At 42.8% G+C, this 21,354-nt stretch overlaps 1 protein-coding gene across 6 annotated transcripts in view; it reads left to right on the forward strand.

Moving 5' to 3' along the window:
- The window catches only part of CLOCK (clock circadian regulator), a 140,994-nt gene that overhangs the window by 93,565 nt on the left and 26,075 nt on the right, over nt 1-21,354 (forward strand). For all 6 annotated transcript variants that reach the window (XM_040334807.1, XM_040334801.1, XM_040334820.1 and 3 more), the window contains 6 exons: nt 1,257-1,339; nt 2,144-2,250; nt 2,581-2,728; nt 11,916-11,991; nt 13,548-13,692; nt 17,238-17,329. In XM_040334807.1, coding sequence (XP_040190741.1) covers nt 1,257-1,339; nt 2,144-2,250; nt 2,581-2,728; nt 11,916-11,991; nt 13,548-13,692; nt 17,238-17,329 — 651 coding nt within the window. The remainder of the gene's footprint in view (nt 1-1,256; nt 1,340-2,143; nt 2,251-2,580; nt 2,729-11,915; nt 11,992-13,547; nt 13,693-17,237; nt 17,330-21,354) is intronic.

Here is a 21,354-nt window from a genome sequence, read left to right on the forward strand (position 1 = left end):
CATAGAGATTTCTGGTGACCAGATGGTCCCCAGTCATCTCTGACCCTTGCAGGCCCGGGTGCGACATTATAACTTCACGTCCGGGCCAGCGGATGTAAACAAATCTGGGGACTCGGCTGGAAAGGCCGACATTTTTTTTTTGTATTTAACCTCGGTCTTTTCAGCCTGGAGGAGAGATGTGGGGTCTTATATCTTTTCTAGCGAAAAAAATATGATTTTTATATGTAGAAGAGGAGTGCCAGAATGGGCCCCGTATGGAAGTTGTTGTATCTCATTACTTTCTATTTACAATCTTATGCTGGCCATACACTATACGAAAATTCGGCCGACATTCGGTCGTTAAGAAAGATCTTTCGTTTTTCGAACAGTTAATGGGCACAAAATCGATAATCGTTTGGACGTTTTTGAGCCAAAAAAACTAAGGACACGTTTGGAAATTTTCTGCCGAACGATAAATCGGAAGGTTAATGTGTTTCCCGTCCGAACTTTCTGCACTAGGTATATGTAAAAAAAAAAAAACATTTTTTTTATTTATGTCCACTGAACGATTTATCGGTCATTACATGATGGCACTATCATTTGCGCTCACGAACGAACTTTCGTTTTTCGAAAGTTCGTTCGGACGATTTTTCGTGGAGTGTATGGCCAGCATTAGACATATTAGGGAGAATTCATAAAAGGTGTCATAGACACACTTAAAGTTCTGTTGTGCATCCGTACTGAAATTATTGTTGCTAGCGCCCATTTCAGCACTATCGTAGCCTGGCACTGAGGTTAGAGTGTCGATCTTGGACATTTCTTCCTCAGTGCGCCCCCCCAACCACGTGACTGAGGAGTTTTGTAATGTGGTGGGAGGAGCCTGTCATTGATTTTTACAAGTCTGATGGCAGCGGATGATAACTAACGCCTGTGATCCCCGCTGCAGATTTACATTGCTTCTTAATATACTTACTCCTGTAATCAATGTGCAAACAAGGCTTTAGGGTGTTCATGCCAGCATCTGTCTGTGCCGCTTTTTTATGTGATTTACATACATTAAGATGAGAAATGTCTGTTTTTACACATTAGAAAAGAGCCAAGATCAATGTGCTGACCCTTCCTTCACCTGTAGTAATAACAATGGGTACCATTATATAGTTGTTTCCAGTAAGATATAAGTGTGTGTGTGTGTGTGTGTGTGTGTGTGTGTGTATATGTGTGCTTTTTATTGTTTTTCAAATATGTTGGTCATATTAGGGCTGTTTGTAATCCACCAGGAAATGTGCACTGTGGAGGAGCCTAATGAGGAGTTTACATCCAGACACAGCCTAGAATGGAAATTCCTCTTCTTGGACCACAGGTCAGTGGCGTTGTTCTTTTGGTGTTGGTACACAATAACCATTTCTTTTGACGTTCTTCACTTTCAGCTAGGCATAAATCATTGCAGTCTCCAGTACATTAAAATTGTACAGAAAAAGCGTAAACTTCCAAAAGCCAAACCACAGCTGGAGATATTGTTTCCACTTGAATTGATATTGTTTCCGTTTTCTGCTGAAGCTTTACAATCCCTCTTAAAAAAATGTTTTTAATTGTAACCTATAAACAAAACTTGATTGCAGAGAAGAGGCTCTCGACCCACCTTGTGTGTGTGTGTGAGCGTTGGGGCATGAGAGCCTACATATTCTGTTAAGGTGTGGTATTCAGCTTAAAGCCGGTTCTGTTACCTTTTCGAAGTATGAAGTCATGGTCATTGAGGAGATATAGTGTTCATTTTCCACTGGAGTGTGTGCTTTTATTTATGTGCTTTTGTACATTGCTTTCCTTGATGTAGTGGTGATGATTGTTTTATATGTTAATACATGAATGGTATATTTGAAATGTTTTCAAGGATGCGTTGTAGAGCAGCAATGAACATGCATATGTTTGCTGCTAACTGCCTAGAAGGTCTATGCAGTATTTCTACATCCTGCTTATAGTGAAATATATATATATATATATATATATATATATATATATATAAGAGAAATTGGCATACCTACTGTCCTTCACCTTTTAGAAGGAGAATCATGCGTAGTGTGTTTGTTATGGGGCTTCATATAGTAAAGATCGCGGATAATATTGGATTGAATATCTTTTAATCATAATTTTTTTTTATTTTTTTTAGGGCTCCTCCTATAATAGGATATCTACCTTTTGAAGTGCTGGGTACTTCTGGATATGATTATTATCATGTGGATGATCTGGAAAATCTTGCAAAATGCCATGAACATTGTAGGTGTCTTTTTACATCTACATCTGATTAGAAGCAATTTTGATTATAGGAAATATAAGGAAACATGTACCCTGTGCAGTCTGTTTCTTGTAGAGCTCAGTGAACTACAACCAAATATTTGCAAATCACTAGTATTAAGAACCTTTTAAATAAGTGCACATTTCCAGCTCACGAGATAGAATTTGCCACGTGAACCTACATGAACCACGTGAGCAAAGAACAAGGGAGTTAAGTAAACCAAACTTCTGGGAAATATAGCTGGCTAGGTCCTTCTTAATGTAAGGCATGATAATGCTAATGCTGTATTTTTTATTTTTTTGTTCTTGTAGTGATGCAGTATGGAAAAGGCAAGTCTTGTTACTATCGTTTCCTCACAAAAGGGCAGCAATGGATATGGCTGCAGACACGGTACTACATCACCTATCATCAGTGGAATTCTAGGCCAGAGTTCATTGTTTGCACGCACACTGTAGTAAGGTAATTGCATTGGTTAATTTTCTTTTTTTTTTTCACAAACGTGGTCTATGCAAACTGAATTTAAAAATGAGTCGGTGCTTGCTGTGTATCTGGGCTCTGCAGTGCGATCTGGAGTACACTGCACAAACTACTATTTTTATACATGCAAGTTTTTTTTGTCGGATTACTGTAGTGTGTGTTTGTTTTTTGTTTTTTTGTCAAGTTCCCGTCGGGGGGTAATTATTTCCAATGACCGCAAGTGTAAGATAATTTTCCACAGTGACCATAACACTAATGTATCATGAGTTGTAGCTATCCATCTCAGCTCTGGCGTAGGTATACTTTTTTTTTAATACTGCTAATGGCAGTGATCAGCAACTTTTATAATGGGACTGCGATAGTGCAGCAGGCAATCTGACAGTAACTGACGCTGGGGGAAGACTGGCTAACTGCCACTCACCTCACCAGCGACACTTATAGTGATCAGTGCTAATAATATACATTTTCACTGTACTAAATACACTGGCTGGGAAGGGGTTACGTGTGGGCCTAACAAGTTTTAATGTGCATATTATGTACTTTTTTCTAGAAATCAATGTGTTCCTTCTCCCTGCTTTGTAGAGAGAAGAAACAAAGATTGTGCCCTCTGTACAGATCTCTCACTGTCAAAACTGGGCTCTGGCCTGTGATTTGACACAGCTGGCTGGGACCTGCTGACAGACTCTCGCTGTGTACAATCATAGGTGGTGTCAGAGGGGGCGATCATGCCTTAAGCCCAGAAACAGGCAGCGATGTACCAGTACATCGCTTTGCCTGTACGGGCCACCCGTCCGCCGTTCATTGCAGGTGGGCGGTTCGCAAGTGGATATAGTCATTTTTAGCAGGGGTTCCCTGATACTGGAAAGTTATTTCAAGGGTTCCTATGTGTTGAAAGGGTTGTGAAAGGCTGCTCTAGCGTGTCTGCTATCTTTTTGTCTCTGCGCAGGATTTTGTGTCTGAAAGCTTGGTCTGCATAACCTGCATGCTAAAAGCATCTTCTATGTATGCGTTTTAAAGGTAAAGCCCAATTTGGGAATCTCTTAATAAATTTGTCAATGGAGGTATATGTGCTTTAAACCTCCACAAGAGGTTACAAGGGGTACAAAATAGTTTCTATCTCTGCTCCTTGCTCACTTTTTTTCTTTCCAGTATGTCGGCTTCTGACCAAAAAACATCAGTTTTAATGACCACCTTGTACCTACTGCAGGCAATACCAAATCATTTAGAAGAACAGTTTAAAGGTTTCTATTCAAACTTATTCACAGTCCCAAAACCAAATGGAGGCATCTGCCCAATACTGGACTTAAAATCTTGAAACAACTTTTTTTGTGAGCCTAAATTACAAATGGAATGAACAAGATCTTTCTTTGCTTCTCTCAGACTTGGGGGATTAATGGCATCAGTAGGCATGCCGATCTACATATCCTCATCTTCCCCTCACATCAATGCTTGTTTTGCTGTGTGAGACCAACACTTGCCATATGTAGTACCCACATTTGGGCCCCCCCTCTGCTGAACAAGTGTTTACAAAAGTTCCCGCCCCTCTTTTGATTCTACTACAAACCAGGGAGTTCATGTCACAGGTTACCTAGATGACCTCCATCTGAAGCACTTCTAAGCCACACGCCTAGAGCTGCCAACGCTTAGAGGGAAATTTCAGTTCCTTTTGCATAATTAACCTTCCAAAGTCTGCTCCCCAACACTCATTTGGAGTACCTGGATCTAATCTTAGACACAGCCCAAGCCAGAATTTCCTTTCCTCTAGAACAGTGGTTCTCAACTCCGGTCCTCAGGAACCACTTACAGGCCAGATTTTAAATATTACCTTGGGGGGAGATGCAGACTAAAATACTTTGTTTCCCTAAGGTCCTAAACAAGGACCCGTCTATCCAAGCAGCCCCTCTCAGTTCACATCTTCTTGAGGGTTCTGAGCTTGATGGTAACACCTTTCAAGGTCTTTCCCTTTGCCCAGTCTGAAACAGAGCCATCAGATTTTCTCTACAGCTCCATACCTCTCTAGAGCAGAGTTGGAAATTGCCACAGCAGTGGCCTACATAATCCACCAAGGGGCACCAGAAGGCAGACTGTCTCTAAAATACAAGTCTGATACTCTCCAAAGATGAAAACTCACATTCCAGCAATTGACATGCAGACTTCCTAAGCCGTCAATGTCCAAATCTAATAATATACATTTTCACTGTACTAAATACACTGGCTGGGAAGGGGTTACGTGTGGGCCTAACAAGTTTTAATGTGCATATTATGTACTTCTTTTTTCTAGAAATCAATGTGTTCCTACTCCCTGCTTTGTAGAGAGAAGAAACAAAGATTGTGCCCTCTGTACAGATCTCTCACTGTCAAAACTGGGCTCTGGCCTGTGATTTGACACAGCTGGCCGGGACCTGCTGACAGACTCTCGATGTGTACAATCATAGGTGGTGTCAGAGGGGGCGATCATGCCTTAAGCCCAGAAACTCTACAGCTCCATACCTCTCTAGAGCAGAGTTGGAAATTGCCACAGCAGTGGCCTACATAATCCACCAAGGGGCACCAGAAGGCAGACTGTCTCTAAAATACAAGTCTGATACTCTCCAAAGATGAAAACTCACATTCCAGCAATTGACATGCAGACTTCCTAAGCCGTCAATGTCCAAATCTGGGAGAGTGGTCTCTGCACCCAGAGAGCTTTCAAAATCTCTGTTAGGGCTAGTTTACACTTGCTTAAAAATGTGGCTTTGGACAAGCTTTGTTTAAAGCTCTCTGAATGCCAGTAAAAGCTCCTGTGCCTAAATAAAATGGTTAGCTTACAGTCCTGTTTACACCTGCTTTTGTTTGGTGCTTCAATGGGGCTTTGGTGGAGCTTCGATGGGGCTTTAGTGGAGCTTCAAGCAAGCTTTTCCATAGGCTACTATGGAGGCTTTGAAGTCACTTTGAAGTACCACTAATGTTACATGGGGTATCATTTTTGAAGCGAAGCCAAAGCAGGTGTAAACAGGACTGTAAGCTAACCATTTTATTTAGTCACAGGGTCTTTGACTAGCATTCAGAGAGCTTTAACAAAGCCTGTCCAAGGCCATGTTTTGAAGCAAGTGTAAACTAGCTGCTAATGTGTGTTGAAGCCGAAGCAAGTGTAAATGAGCCCTTAAAGGTGGGGAAAACAACCTGGCTTTCAGGTTCAACAAAAAGCTGGAAAAGTTTTTAGCCAAGACCAGGGATGCACTGGTGATTCTTTGGACTCGGCTCAAGATGGATTATGCCTCCCCTCCTTTGAAGAGCCTCCTCTGACTGCTGCACAAGATGAGGAAGAAAGGGTTCTTATGATTACTTTCACACCAAACTGGCCCAGAGACATGTGATACACAGACATACTGAGGCTTCTGGTGGACAAACCTTGGCCTCTTCTGAGCAGACTAGACCTGCTGGCGCAAGGCCCGCTATTCCATCCTGGTCTGCTGTACTTCAGGGACCACCCTTTGGACCGATTACAGATATTCTGTTGTACTATCTCACTTGTAGGTTTACCTTTTTGGTAGCCATTTTACCGGTTGGGTGTATTTCTAAATTGGCAGCTCTTTTCTGTAAAGAACCTTTTCTTGTTTTGCACATGGGCAAAGTGGTTTTGCGACAACCTACCCAAGGTGGTCTTTTCTTTCCATCTCAGTGAGGACATTGCTTTTTCTGCCCTATGTTTTGCCCCTCCCTAACACATAATGGGGAAACTGTTCTACATGAATGTGATCAAGGCTGTTAGTCTGCCTGAAAGTTACAGCTTGTTTTTGCAAGAATGAGTCACTTTGTCCTGTCCATGGGCCCTCATAGAGAGCATCCTGCTTCACCATTGCTAGATGGATTAGACAACTAATTTCCAGGGCATACTCTCTTAAGAAAATGTTTCCACTTTCCTTTTCAGAGGCCATTCCACCAGGGCTATTGGTGCCTCTTGGGCTTTTCATTCTCTAACATCTGCTTGCCAGATTTGCAAGGCTGCAAACTAGTCTGCTGTTATACATTCTACGGGTTTTACCAGGTGGATGTTTAGGCCTCAGCTGATACAAGCTTCAGTTGCGAGATGTTTCAAGCTGCTGCTCGTGGTGTTTAACCACTTAAGCCCCGGATCAATATGCTGGCTAAAGACCCAAGGGGTTTTTACAGTTCGGGACTGCGTCGCTTTAACAGACAATTGCGCGGTCGTGCGACGTGGCTCCCAAACAAAATTGGCGTCCTTTTTTCCCCACAAATAGAGCTTTCTTTTGGTGGTATTTGATCACCTCTGCGGTTTTTATTTTTTGCGCTATAAACAAAAATAGAGCGACAATTTTAAAAAAAATGCAATATTTTTTACTTTTTGCTGTAATAAATATCCCCCAAAAACATATATAAAAAAAAAAAATTTCCTCAGTTTAGGCCGATACGTATTCTTCTACCTATTTTTGGTAAAAAAAATCGCAATAATCGTTTATCGGTTGGTTTGCACAAAATTTATAGCGTTTACAAAATAGGGGATAGTTTTTTTGCATTTTTTTATTTTTTTATTTTCTTTACTAGTAATGGCGGCGATCAGCGATTTTTTTCGTGACTGCGACATTATGGCGGACACTTCGGACAATTTTGACACATTTTTGGGACCATTGTCATTTTCACAGCAAAAAATGCATTTAAATTGCATTCTTTATTGTGAAAATGACAGTTGCAGTTTGGGAGTTAACCACAGGGGGCGCTGTAACATTTAGGGATCACCTAGTGTGTGTTTACTAGTGTAGGGGGGTGTGGCTGTAGGACTGACACCATCGATCGAGTCTTCCCTATAAAAGGGATCACTCGATTGATGCGCCGCCACAGTGAAGCACGGGGAAGCCGTGTTTACACACGGCTCTCCCCGTTCTTCAGCTCCGGGGAGCGATCGCGACGGAGCGGCTAAAAACAAATAGCCGCGCCGTCGTCCCGGATCGCTCCCCGAGCGGACCCGACCTCCGCATGTACCGGGGGGGGGGTCCCGATCGGACACCCCACCCACGTCTAGCAGAGGACGTACAGGTACGTGGATGTGCCTGTCCGTGCCATTCTGCTGACGTAAATGTACATGAGGAGGTCGGGAACTGGTTAAAGTGGATGTAAACCCACTCTCATCCTTTCTAAACTACTGCCATAGTGCTGATCTATAAGGAAATAGATGCCTCCTGCATGTATCCTTACCTGTCAAATATCTCTTCTCTGTCTGTTATAAGAACTGAAAAACTGCAGATTCTGTGGGTGGATCTGTTGTCTGGAGCTCTGTGGGTGGAGTCGTGATGTCAGTAGACTCCCCGCCCACATCTGCTCTCCCTTTGTCAACATGCATTTTTTCCTATGTATTATTACACTAAATTCTGCTATGCTCACTAACATCCAGTCAAAATCCAGAAAAGTAACCACATGACTTCAGAAAAGGAGTGGGGGTGGGAATTAAATGCCTGTCTCCAGGCTAGTGCATGAGATATGTAAATAACCTGATGTTGCAACTGTGATCAGGTGACCTCAGACACACACACTGCAATTCTGCCCAGCTCTCACTAGATACATCTAACCTAAATCAGATCACTTGTCTGTTTTAATTCTGCTTTCTGTTCTGTGTTTTCACTGCAATATACATGCATTTCCTCGTCACACTGAACTGGGGATCACACCCCATGATGAGAAACATCCAGTCAAAACACAGTAAATGCAGCCAATCCTGGGAGAGCTGGAAGGGAGGGGAGGGGAGAGGGATGTGAATTGTGAACTTTTTACACAGGATGTGCCTCTGTCTCAGGCTAGTGCATGAGATATGTAAATAACCTGTCACTCACAGCAAGGGGGCGGAACGAACTAAGGTTTTTCTCTGTAAGTCCGTTTTATTTCACTGAACAATGAAAGAGGATTGCTCAGAGCTGGATTAACTCTGTGTGGCAAGACTGGGCACAGGTGATAGGAAATCTTATACCCTACATTGTGAGATAAAAAAAAAATGCCTGTTGGCATTTGCTTTGCTATGTTGTTCTCCACTGGTATGTTTTCTAATTGGTTACATCCCATGGTCTATGAATTGTTCTAAGTAATACTGTAAGATAAGAGGAATTTTACTATCTTGTAAATTTATCTTGGAGAGCAGTCCTTATTAGTGCTCCTTATTGCTTGCAAAAAGATTGAGTCTCGCTTAGTGGGTTGGGTTATACGAGTATACGGGCAGCCCTAGCATGTTTTTGCCAGTGTCTAACCACCTGAAGGTAGCTGCATATAACCCATATTCTATGACTACGAGTACTATCCTATACGGCAGCCCTCAAAAAATCCACTCGCATTTTGCCAGTGGATTTTGAGGGCTGGCGAGTATGGGCTGCCTGGGAGCCGGGGGCGAGCACCGCCATCAGCCTGGGTTGTATGGGAGCCTTTGTCCCAACGATCGTAGGGGAAGGAAAGGGAGAGGAGAGCTACCCCCGCCACCTGGCTGATTAGAGTGCTGGGGAACATAACAGCTTTCAATACAATAGCTGTGTGTTCCCTGCCGTGCGGCGCCATATACAGCCCCTCCTCTTTGTCCGGGCACTTTGATAGACAGATCACCCGTCCAATCCTGGGACTGTAATCTGTCTATCAAAGTTCCCCGGACAGGGGGGGGAGCTGTATATGACGGTGCGCGGTGGGGAACACACAGCTATTGTAATGAAAGCTTTTATGTTCCCCAGCACTCTAATAAGCTAGGTGGCGGTGGCTCCTTTTCCCTGCACAGGTGAGCTGAAACTGGGGATGCAGGCTGCATTGGGGACACAGGCTGAACTGGGCCCACATGCTGCATTGGGGACACAGGCTGAACTGGGGATGCATGCTGCATTGGGGACACAGGCTGCACTGGGCACACATGCTGCATTGGGGACACAGGCTGAACTGGGGATGCATGCTGCATTGGGGACACAGGCTGAACTGGGCACACGTGCTGCATTGGGGACACAGGCTGAACTGGCCACACGTGCTGCATTGGGGACACAGGCTGAACTGGCCACACATGATGCATTGGGGACACAGGCTGAACTGGCCACACATGATGCATTTGGGACACAGGCTGAACTGGGGATGCAGGCTGAACTGGGCACACATGCTGCATTGGGGACACAGGCTAAACTGGGCACACATGCTGCATTGGGGACACAGGCTAAACTGGGCACACATGCTGCATTGGGGACACAGGCTAAACTGGGCACACATACTGCATTGGGGACACATCATCATAACAAATTTACAGATTAGTCAGAATTCGTACTTTTCTGTTTCAGTAGTTTTATTCAATTTTCAAGGAAATACAGATCAACAATTTTGCCCATGCAGGGGCTGTACCAAACTGACAGGAACACACAGAACATTAAAACTAGTGCAAGTAGTTGAAAAATTATGGGAAACCTTAAGAACACCCAAAAAGGTGACCCACTTCCATGACCCGCATACAAATGTAAATGGTAAAAGCCTATGTTGTCAGTGGGGGAAGGGAAGGGGAGGCAGGAAAAGGGTCATTGTAGAAACAAATAGGGGGGAAGAGGAAGAAAATAAAGATCAAACAGCCCCCAAATACCTGGAACAAGGGCAAAATAAGCTATAGGCAAATGTGTCTAGATGGATATGCGCTTCCCAGCGTAATACTCAAGGTCAAGGTTCCCAGACTTTAAAGCGGAGGTCCGCCCACTGTTGCAAACATTAAAAGCCAGCAGCTGCTAACTTTTAATAATGGGACACTTGCCTGTCCTGGAGTCCAGCGATGTCGGCACCGCAGCTGTCGGGTGCTGCCGACTCCATTGTGAGTAAGGGAAACCAGCAGTGTAGTACTGATTTTGGGGAGGTTTATGGTGCTCCTGAAAGGTTGGCCACAATGGGAAAAGCTGGGAGGTAAGGAAGTGATGAATATGAAAACAGTGAGTTGTCCACAAAGCAAATGACCTAGGAAAATTCATTGTTTAAAAAAGAGGGGTTTAACATGTAATAGGGGTAAGAAATGAGACTATAGATTGGTAGAGTTGTGTAGCAAATTTCAAATGGGGGGATGAACTGAATGAGGGAGCCAAAGCAAAGCTGAGATCGGAATTGGGTCACAGTTTGGAAACACTGAAAAGGCCCTGATTGCACGTAGCAAGGTAAGTAAAAAAATAAATAAATCTGAGTGGCCTGGTAGTATCTTAAAGCGGTATTAAATACAAAAATTATTTTTATTATATATTATTATTTTCACCTGGTGATCTTTCCAGTAAGTTTGTTGTTTGTCAACAGACCAAGCCATCATTCAGCAAAGTGTCAATTAGACAAACCATTAAATACTGACAGGGGTGCTTTTATTGGTCCGCTTTTATTTATGGTAAAATTGTTATCCCAAAAACTGTTGCTGTTACTGCTTAAAAAGTGTTACCGTACATGTTATCTGGAGTTCAGCTTTTTTTAGTAAATATAGTACATCTAATACTATCCTCTACAAGATTGACAATGCTGCTGTTTCCATGGCATCACCAGTATGTGAATGTATTGCATGTGTAGGATAAAGACTTTAGTAACATTTCATGTGGTTTAACGGAGAAGTCCAGCCTGAGCTTTTTAGGCTGGAATTGTTCTCTGGGTCACAGGAGTGAAATTTGTTTTGCACTCCTGTGCCTCTTTTTAGTGGAGAGCGGTCTGAAGTCCGCTCTCTACTGAAGTCATCAGTCGAGGCAGCACGTCATCCCGACTTCCACGTCTGGATCTGCCAGCTGCCTTGACTGATGGCAGTCTTAGCAGCTCAGCTCCCCGCTGAGACGGCTGCTCCCCGCTCCTCCACAGCTCAGCACACCATTGAATGTGGAGAAGCAGAGAGGAGAGACGCTGACTGACTCGGGAATTTGTGAGAACCGAGCCATAGGCGATGTTCGCTGGCTCGGTTCTCAGTGCAGGGACGCGGGGGGACAGCTGCAGCATCGTTCTGATGCTGCATCCACATAGGTAATTATTAAAAAAAATACTACTTTTTAAGCTTTATTTCTTAAACTTTTTTTAACATATTGATTTATGCATGTATGCATAGATTTAGAAGTAGATGGCACCAAAAGCCCAATATGCATTTATGTTGTACATTAATGGGGGGGGGGATGTAACTACATTCTTTACCAAAAAACTCCATTGTAAAGATGATATGTTTTTGCAGCTATGCAGAGGTTGGTGCAGAGAGAAGGCGAGAACAAGGTTTAGAAGATTCTCCACCCGCCATCATCTCCGATAAAGTGAGTCATTTTGATTGTCTTACAGATCAGAAGCTCCACTAAGGATTGGACAAGAACTGCATTTTTTTTATTCTACAGTGTATATAAAAAGTTTACACACCCCTGTTAAAATGTCAGGTCTCTGTGATGAAAAAAAAAATTAGACAAAGGTTGAATTATTTCAGAAGTTTTTCCACCTTTTAATGTTGCCTATAAACTGTACAACTCGATTGAAAAGCAAACTGAAATCTTTTAGGGGGGGAAGTAAAAAAAAAAAAAATGTGGTTGCAGAAGTGTGCACACCCTCTTATAACTGGGGGGCTGTAGCTGTGTTCAGAATTGAGCAATCACATTCAAACTCATGTTAAATAGAATTCAGTACACATCTGCCATAATTTAAAGTGCCTCTGATTAACCCCAAATAAAGTTCAGCTGTTCTGGTAGGTCTTTACTGACATTTTCTTAGTCGCTTCCTACAACAAAAGCCATGGTCCGCACTCTGCAGAGAGCTTTCAAAGCATCAGAGAGATTTTATTGTTAAAAGGTACCAGTCAGGAGAAGAGTACAAAAGAATTTCCAAGGCATTGGATATACCATGGAAGATGGTCATTATCAAGTGGAGAAAATAAGGCACAACAGTGACATTACCAAGAACTGGACATCCCTCCATAATTGAAGAAAACAACTGGCAAGTACTGGTTGTGTGGTACATGTGACCACAATGTCCCATAATGGCCATAGTTCCAAAAGATATGTTTGACGCAAAAACACTGCACATCACCATACCCACAGTGAAGCATGGTAGTGGCAGCATCATGCTTTGGGGCTGTTTTTCTTCAGCTGGAACAGTGGCCTTAGTCAAGGTAGAGGTAATTATGAACAGTTCCAAATACCAGCGAATATTGGCACAAAACCTTCCTGCTTCTGCTAGAGAGCTGAACATGAAGAGGAACTTCATCTTTCAGCATGACAATGACCCAAAGCATCCATCCAAATCAACAAATGAATGGCTTTACCAGAAGATTAAAGTTTTGGAATGACCCAGCCAGAGCCCAGACCTGAATCTGATTGAAAATCTGTGGGGTGATCTGAAGAGGGCTGTGCACAGGAGATGCCCTCACAATCTGAGAGATTTGGAGTGTTTTTGCAAAGAAGAGTGGGCAAATGTTGCCAAGTCAAGATGTGCCATGCTGATAAACTCATACCACAAAAGACTGAGTGCTATAATAAAATCAAAAGGTTCTTCAACAAAGTATTAGTTTAAGGGTGTGCACACTTATGCAACCATATTTTTTTTATTTTACTTTCCTCCACCAAAAAAAAAATAAGTTTGTTGTTAAACTGACTTGTACAGTTTATAGGTCACATTAAAGGTGGAAAAAGTTCTGCAATTATTTATCTTTGTCTCATTTCTTTACATCATAGAAACCTGACATTTTACAGGGGTGTGTAGACTTGTTATATCCACGGTTTATCACTTTTGTTGTAATGTGCTTGTTTAAGCCTGGAGCAGAGTTTTTGCCATCTGTGAGGAAGTGTTGCATGACATAATTTTGGATATATTTATGTGCCTTCAGAACCAAGACTCTATCTCAGACAGTCGCATACATAAGGACAGCCTAAAGGATGCTTTGGAAAAGTTTGATGAGAGCAGGACGCCGTCACCATCATCCAAGAGTTCTATCAAGTCATCGTCTCACACAGCAGTGTCTGATCCATCATGTGAGTAGAAGCTCTTTTGAAATGGTATTTATTGTGTTTTTGATAAGCACTATATCTTTTTTTGGATGTTGTTAAATGTGTCTTTCTTTCTCATCCATTGAGGCACACAGGAATTCAGAAAAAGGTTATACTGCTGTCTGCAGGAGCTTGGGACACTGGCAAATAGTACAATTGTAAGCCAGTCCCTTTATGACCCCTTTTCTAACCAGCATGCCTCAGTGATTTGTTAGTGTCCTGGGTGGTTTAACGCTTTTTCTACATCTCTTCTGATTAAAATTCTATCAATCGTAATCGTACAGTAGAGAACACGAGATGAGTATTCATAGACCCTAGGTTGTATAGGCTTATACCTTAAGGTGATTTGACACTGGCAAAGCTTTTGAAGACGTGCCCCCTAGTAGGTACCTGACCTATAAACCTACTACACTCTGAGTTCAGTTTTTTTGTTAGAGTCCTATGGTAATGAACCTCTTTTTCCCCTTACAGAGAAATCACTCTTGTCTTAAGTAGTTCATTATTTAATCTTCAAATTCTTCAATCAGTTCCTCACTGTCTTTTAATACCACATTAGAAGCAGTGCAACCTTGGTAAAACATTGTGAGCTGATCTAGATGCCACCCCTTGGGGCGCCCTGTAATCTTGCTTCAGGCTGTGGATCCTGCACAGGTGCACAACTAAGCACTTTGTGCAACATGTGTAGTCAACCACAAGGTTCTATACAGGGCCATGGTCCTTCCCTATATAACCTAGACTCTGAAGACCCCATCAGGGGTATGCACACCGTGACTAGCAAAGGCTGCACTTTTTTTTAAAGGCGCCAGCAGCGTGAACAGACAGGCTCACTCTGTATCTCTGACCATTACTGTAAAAACTGGGTCTACGTTTGGAATGTATTCACTTTTACAGTGTAAGCTTTTGAAACTTGGTGCTAAAACTCAGTCACTCAGAGCTTGGTCTCAGGTGGATGACCAGGTGTTACCTCACAACATCAGTCGCAAATTGTATCTCTACTTTCGCCTAGAGACCCTTCCTCCCACCCTTAAATCACGAGAACCTCACCAAGAACGATCAATATCCAATATCCTTCCCGACCCACTTGGCCTTTATTTCACACCTGACTCCGTGAGTACTTCAAAGGGGATCACCCTCACCCATAGCTAAGGCAGACAGGCAACCATGGCAGAAACTCAGTCAAAGGCCCACACAACACTTAGTCTAAGAATGACAATGCTTCCCTTGCAGCTAAGCAGGGCCTGATTTTAACACTGGTCTCTACATCTAATTCTGTTTCAGCACATACAGCCTAACTGACAAAGGAAGATTTTCATGCAACTATGTCACAATTTCTGACAACTGATGACTTTAATAGAGCCATCACTGTCCAGGGCCCAAAATGCCAGACTCCTTCTCCAGCGCTACAGACTCTACTTGAGTTGGAGCCCAATATTGCCTGCCCAAGAAAAGGCAGACGTTAAATTAAATTCAGAAGACCCAGAGGCGGTGTTAGAGGAAGACTTCTCACCTGCTGGATCTTATGCATCTGATGTTGGTGGCTTCATGCAATATGTTTGCTAACGTTGATATGCTCACTTCCGCTGTGGCAGAAGCCCCGGGAATTGTCACACTTCTGCTTCATGCAGTGTCCATTCAGATACAAAGATACCTGCTAAATCTGAAAATACATTCTCAGCTCATGAACAAAGAGAATGAGCAATCTGAGCTTGGGGTCAATCCAAAAAAATATTTAATTTCTCTAAAAAAACACCAAACGCTATCCAGTGGAAAAATAGTTCATTAATAAATTGTCCAGTTGCTGATCCTGCCATCTAAGTCATAAAGTGTTTGTAAGCCTCTGAAATGTAAAATAAATAAAACATATCCCTCTATAGTATGTACTAGTTTCCATCTAAAGCACCTATTGTGGTCACTTCTGACCATTTTTTGCCCCCCCCCCCCACAGAATCCCGGGGGATGGACCCGTCCCCCCCTCGGGAGATTCCAAAACCTCAGGAGCCTTTACCTATTCAAAACACACATTGGACCTGATCGCTCCACCCTGGCTTTATCTTTAAAACCCAATTTCTGCCCTTCCTTTTGGCATAAGACTTGCCCCCCAAAGCCCATCACGTCTTCCTGAAAGCAATCTTCCCAATTAAGAGGTACCCCCTACCCCTGAAAACTGTGGGTTCAAACAGTGGTTTCAAGGGGGTACAAAAAAAGAGTTAAAAACTTAACCAATTCAGCGCTTTCTTCTCTCAAATCAACCAAAATCTGCTCAAGGACAGTCAGATTTGCTGAATGCCCGATACCATCTCCTGTTCCACGCAGTAGTTGTGCCAGTACCCAAATACTAAAAAGTTGGATACCATTTTTACAACAATGTTCCTGTTCTTCACCCTCTTTTAGCTGGGACTTTACTTTGCCTGACCATGGCTGACTGGCCAGGGGACCTTGGCACTGCCACAATTATTCCAAAGCCTATAGAATGCATGGAGAAAGGGGCTGTATTTTTAAATTTCAGTTGTGGTAAGCCATTACCTCTCGGAGGCAAGTATGTGAACTGGCAGCTATTTTCCAGCAATGAACCCTTTCTGGTTTTGCATAAGAACAATGTGGTTATAGGGCCCCAGACATCCTTCTTGCTCCTCTACAAGGACATTTTTTTCCATCTGTCCGGTCCCAGTTCACCAGAAAGGAAACCCCCTTCTGTTTGGATATGATTCAGGCTACGAAAGTCTCTCTTCGTTCAGGAAGACTGATTTCTGTTTTGTAATCCCACATGGACTGTGTTTTGGTGTCTCGGGCAAACATCCTCCAAGCTTCAGTTCTGAGGTATCTCATTCCGGTCATTGTACAATCTAATAGGTCTGGGAATGCTACTTGGGTATTTTGGCTGTCATTTGGTCTTCTGGTCACGCTTTTTCTTTTCACCAGGTGGACATTTTGTTTTTTTTATGTAAAGGCAGTTTTAGGTGGCTCTTTGTGCTGCAAGCAGTCCCCAATTTTCTGTTTCCTTTGGTCTGATAGCATTTGAGGTGTTGCCCACAACTTAGTTGGACTGCTTTTTATGTCCCAAAGATGCAAGTCTTCCTGTATCCCCAATGGATGATAATGGAAATAGGATTTTTGTAGTTTCACCCCTTTGTGTTTATGTACTAAACTGATGGGATTATACTGAGCTGGCTTAAAGTTTTTCGTTAGCCCGTGTCCAATGCTCCTGTAGGTGGCAGTATAGCTTGAAGGTGAAAGACTCCCCCTTGTCCCTCAGTGAACTACAAGGAAAGAATTTAGCGATGAGCATAAACCTCCTTTTTGCTGCATCTCTGTGAAAAGCAGATGTGGAGATATATGTAGCCTTTACAATGGATGCTTTACATCTAGAATTTGCATTTTTTGTTTTCATTCAGTTGAGTCTTTCTTTTATCGATCTTGCATGTTGAGATCGATGAAACATTGTCATTTTTTTATTTATTTTTAATCGCATTTTAGTTCCAGAAGTTGTGCTTTTAAAATTTGTTGTAATGCACTATTATGTATTTTGACAGCGACCCCTACTAAGATTCCAACTGATACCAGCACCCCTCCACGACAAGCTTTATCTGGTTTGGACAAGAGAAGGTCATCAATTAGCAGTCAGGTAAGCAACCCTATTGTGTGGGGGTGTTTTTTTTTCCATATAAAAGCTAGTACCTCATCAATTTGCCTTGTCTTCTGGTGCTTGACAAAAGCATTCCATTTAATAATACCGCGCATGTAAGTTTTTATAAGCAGAACCCAGAACAAATTTATCAGTGTCAGAAAGATCATTCAGCTCAAAGAACTGGATGTGAGCTTGCGCCATCTGCTAACAGATGTTTGGGTCTGCTTAAAGAGAGGCGTCTCCAGAGGCTTGGGGCTCGTGTGCTGTGAGGTCCAATTTCAATGAGAATTGGAGTATGGTTCGACCATGCGATACTTCCATGGAGGAGGCGTAAATATTTTGGAGAGTCTATTTGTCAGTGATGGTACAGATGGTTCAGATGGTACAGAAGAGGTCAATTCATGAGACCTGGGAAGGCGAGAAGTTGTATTGGCAATGCCAAATGTCGTATAAGTCATTCCAGTGAAGCAGGGAGTTTAAAGTGGATGTAAACCCCCAAAAAAGATAAGAGAATAAGATTTCCTATCATCTGTGCCCAGTCTTGCCACACAGAGTTAATCCAGCTCTGAGTAATCCTCTTTTATTGTTCAGTGAAAATAAAAAGACTTGCAGAGAAAAACCTGTCTAAATAAAAAGTCCTTTCCGCCCCCATGCTTCGAGTGACAGGTTATTTACATATCTCGTGCACTAGCTTGGACACATGCACAGCCTCTGTAAAAAGTTCACAATTCACACGGGTGCGATTCAGGAACCCTGCGAATCCACTGCGGGTTCCCACATCGCACCCGACTCGCACGGCAGTTCACACTGCCATATGCAAACTGCTGGGGAGTGTCATACAATGGTAATGTCACCCCCATTTCAGCTCGCATATTGCACTGCAAACTGACAGTTTGGTCATGAATCGGATCGCATAGGTGTGAACACCCATGCGATTCTAGTGTGGACCAAAAAAAGGGTCCTGTGCGTGTTTGGTCCAAATGAGACGCGATTTTATCCATCGCATGTGATCTGAACAGCAGTGCAGTGCAAATCACTTGCGATCTCGCACAGCGCACTAATGTGAACCTGCCCTAAGTTCATTCAGCCTTACTGGGTGTAAGTATAAAAAGTGAGAAATCCACCCCTCTCCCACATAACACATCCTGGTAATATAGGAATGTTGCATCTGTGATCAGGTGACCTCAGACACACCACACGCAATAGAATAATAATAATAACTAGAAGATCACTCAAGCTTCTACTCTGCCCAGCTCTGACTAAATACATATCCCCTAATCACTTGTCCATGTATAATTCTGATGGCTGTTCACTGCAGCATACATTTCCTCGTCACACTGAACTGTGGATCACACCCCATATTATGAGAAACATCTAGTCAAAACACAGTAAATGCAGCCAATCCTGGGAGAGCTGGAGGGGAGTGAACTTTTTACAGAGGCTGTGCATGTGTCCAAGCTAGTGCACGAGATATGTAAATAACCTGTCACTCGAAGCATGGGGGCGGAAAGGACTTTTTATTTAGACAGGTTTTTCTCTGCAAGTCTTTTTATTTTCACTGAACAATAAAAGAGGATTGTTCAGAGCTGGATTAACTCTGTGTGGCAAGACTGGGCACAGATGATAGAAAATCGTATTCTCTACATTGTGACATCATAGAAAAAAAAATGTGGGGGTTTATATCCACTTTAAGGTTTGATTAGGTGGTCGTCTACCTGTGGAGCTGTCCATGGCTGGATCTCCAACTATGTTAAAGTCTCCTCCAATGATTAGATGACCCTTTCTATGAACAGAAATCTGGCGAAAGCGTTCTTTACAGAACTGTTTGACATGGAGTGCATAGGAGTTGACGAGTATAAATTTCATAATAGGTAATGTCACAAATGATTATAAGGTATCTTCCTTGAGGATATGGTATCTTGTATACAGTGAACTGGATGGTGTTGTGTATGGCAATTGGTACTCTTTCTCATTCTTTTTCTTTTCTACTGAGGCTAGGCAAAGGGTATCAAAGTTTTTGAATATCCAGTACAGACCAAAAGTTTGGACACACCTTCTCATTCAAAGAGTTTTCTTTATTTTCATGACTATGAAAATTGTAGATTCACACTGAAGGCATCAAAACTATGAATTAACACATGTGGAATTATACATAACAAAAAAGTGTGAAACAACTGAAAATATATTTCATATTCTAGGTTCTTCAAAGTAGCCACCTTTTGCAGCAGACACATCTCTAGAACTATTGAGAGGAGACTGTGTGAATCAGGCCTTCATGGTAGAATATCTGCTAGGAAACCACTGCTAAAGAAAGGCAACAAGCAGAAGAGACTTGTTTGGGCTAAAGAACACAAGGAATGGACATTAGACCAGTGGAAATCTGTGCTTTGGTCTGATGAGTCCAAACTTGAGATCTTTGGTTCCAACCCCCGTGTCTTTGTGCGACGCAGAAAAGGTGAACGGATGGACTCTACATGCCTGGTTCCCACCGTGAAGCATGGAGGAGGAGGTGTGATGGTGTGGTGGTGCTTTGCTGGTGACACTGTTGGGGATTTATTCAAAATTGAAGGCATACTGAACCAGCATGGCTACCACAGCATCTTGCAGCGGCATGCTATTCCATCCGGTTTGCGTTTAGTTGGACCATCATTTATTTTTCAACAGGACAATGACCCCAAACACACCTCCAGGCTGTGTAAGGGCTGATTGAAGGAGAGTGATGGGGTGCTACCTCTTGAAGCTCATCAAGAGAATGCCAAGAGTGTGCAAAGCAGTAATCAAAGCAAAAGGTGGTTACTTTAAAGAACCTAGAATATGAAATATATTTTCAGTTGTTTCACACTTTTTTGTTATGTATAATTCCACATGTGTTAATTCATAGTTTTGATGCCTTCAGTGTGAATCTACGATTTTCATAGTCGTGAAAATAAAGAAAACGCTTTTTGAATGAGAAGGTGTGTCCAAACTTTTGGTCTGTACTGTAGGTGGTGGGGTTTTTGAGGCAGCAAAGTGGGTTCAAACAGTGGTTTCAAGAGGGTTAAAAAAAAGCGTTCCAAACTCTACCCATTCAGACCAGAGCAACTTAACGTAGTCCTGGAAGGCGTAATTTGGTGGAAAATTAACATATGCGATATGCCGCAGTCACCCAGCATTAAGAAGTTGGGAGCCACAGCAGCCTGCAGAATAGACAGGACTCGGGTGCGCTGACCAGACCATTCTGTCTTCATGTCACGCAAAGGTGGTGTAGAAGGTGAGTGGTTTTCAGGAGGTAGAATATGCCAGTCCCTCAACATCTGAAAATCTTCTGGGTTGCCGGGGGTAGTCCTGCTTGACCCGTTCACGGGTCCTACAGTGTTGACCTGCAATATGGCCCCTTTTTTGGTCTTACCTTTTCTGGAAATATATAGTGCCTTGAAAAAGTGTTAATACCCCTTGAAATTTTCCACATGTCATGTCACAACCAAAAACGCCATTTGCCGACCAGCTGACGCAGTTATACTGTGAATCGCTGTATCGGTACAGCGGTCCATGCACTAGCTTCTGCGGGCGCAGGCATGCCAATTGGCCAGCAGGGGAGCCTGCGATCATTCCCTGCAGACACACAATGGGGATCTGCCGAAGTAAAGGCAGATCTCCGTTCTGACGGGATTACACTGAGATCTTGTCTTTCTGCTATGCAGGAAGACTGATCTCCATTTTCCCAGGCAGCCCATCCCCAATACAGTTGGTAAATGCACCCAGGGAACACAGTTAACTCCTTGATCTGCCAGTGTCATTAGTTCAATGTCAGTGCATGCTTTTTAGCACTGATCACTGTAATAATGTCACTGGTTCCCAAAAAAGTGTCATAAATGTCAATTAGGTGTCCAATCTGTCTGCCGCAATGTCTCAGTCCCACTAAAAATCACTGATCACCGCCATTACTAGTACAAAAATAAAATAAATAAAAATGCCATAAATCTATCCCCTATTTTGTAGCTAACTTTTGCGCAAACCATTCAAACGCTTATTGTTTTTCTTTC

The sequence above is a fragment of the Rana temporaria genome, chromosome 1, assembly GCF_905171775.1.
Source record: "Rana temporaria chromosome 1, aRanTem1.1, whole genome shotgun sequence".
NCBI classification, from domain to species: Eukaryota; Metazoa; Chordata; class Amphibia; order Anura; family Ranidae; genus Rana; species Rana temporaria.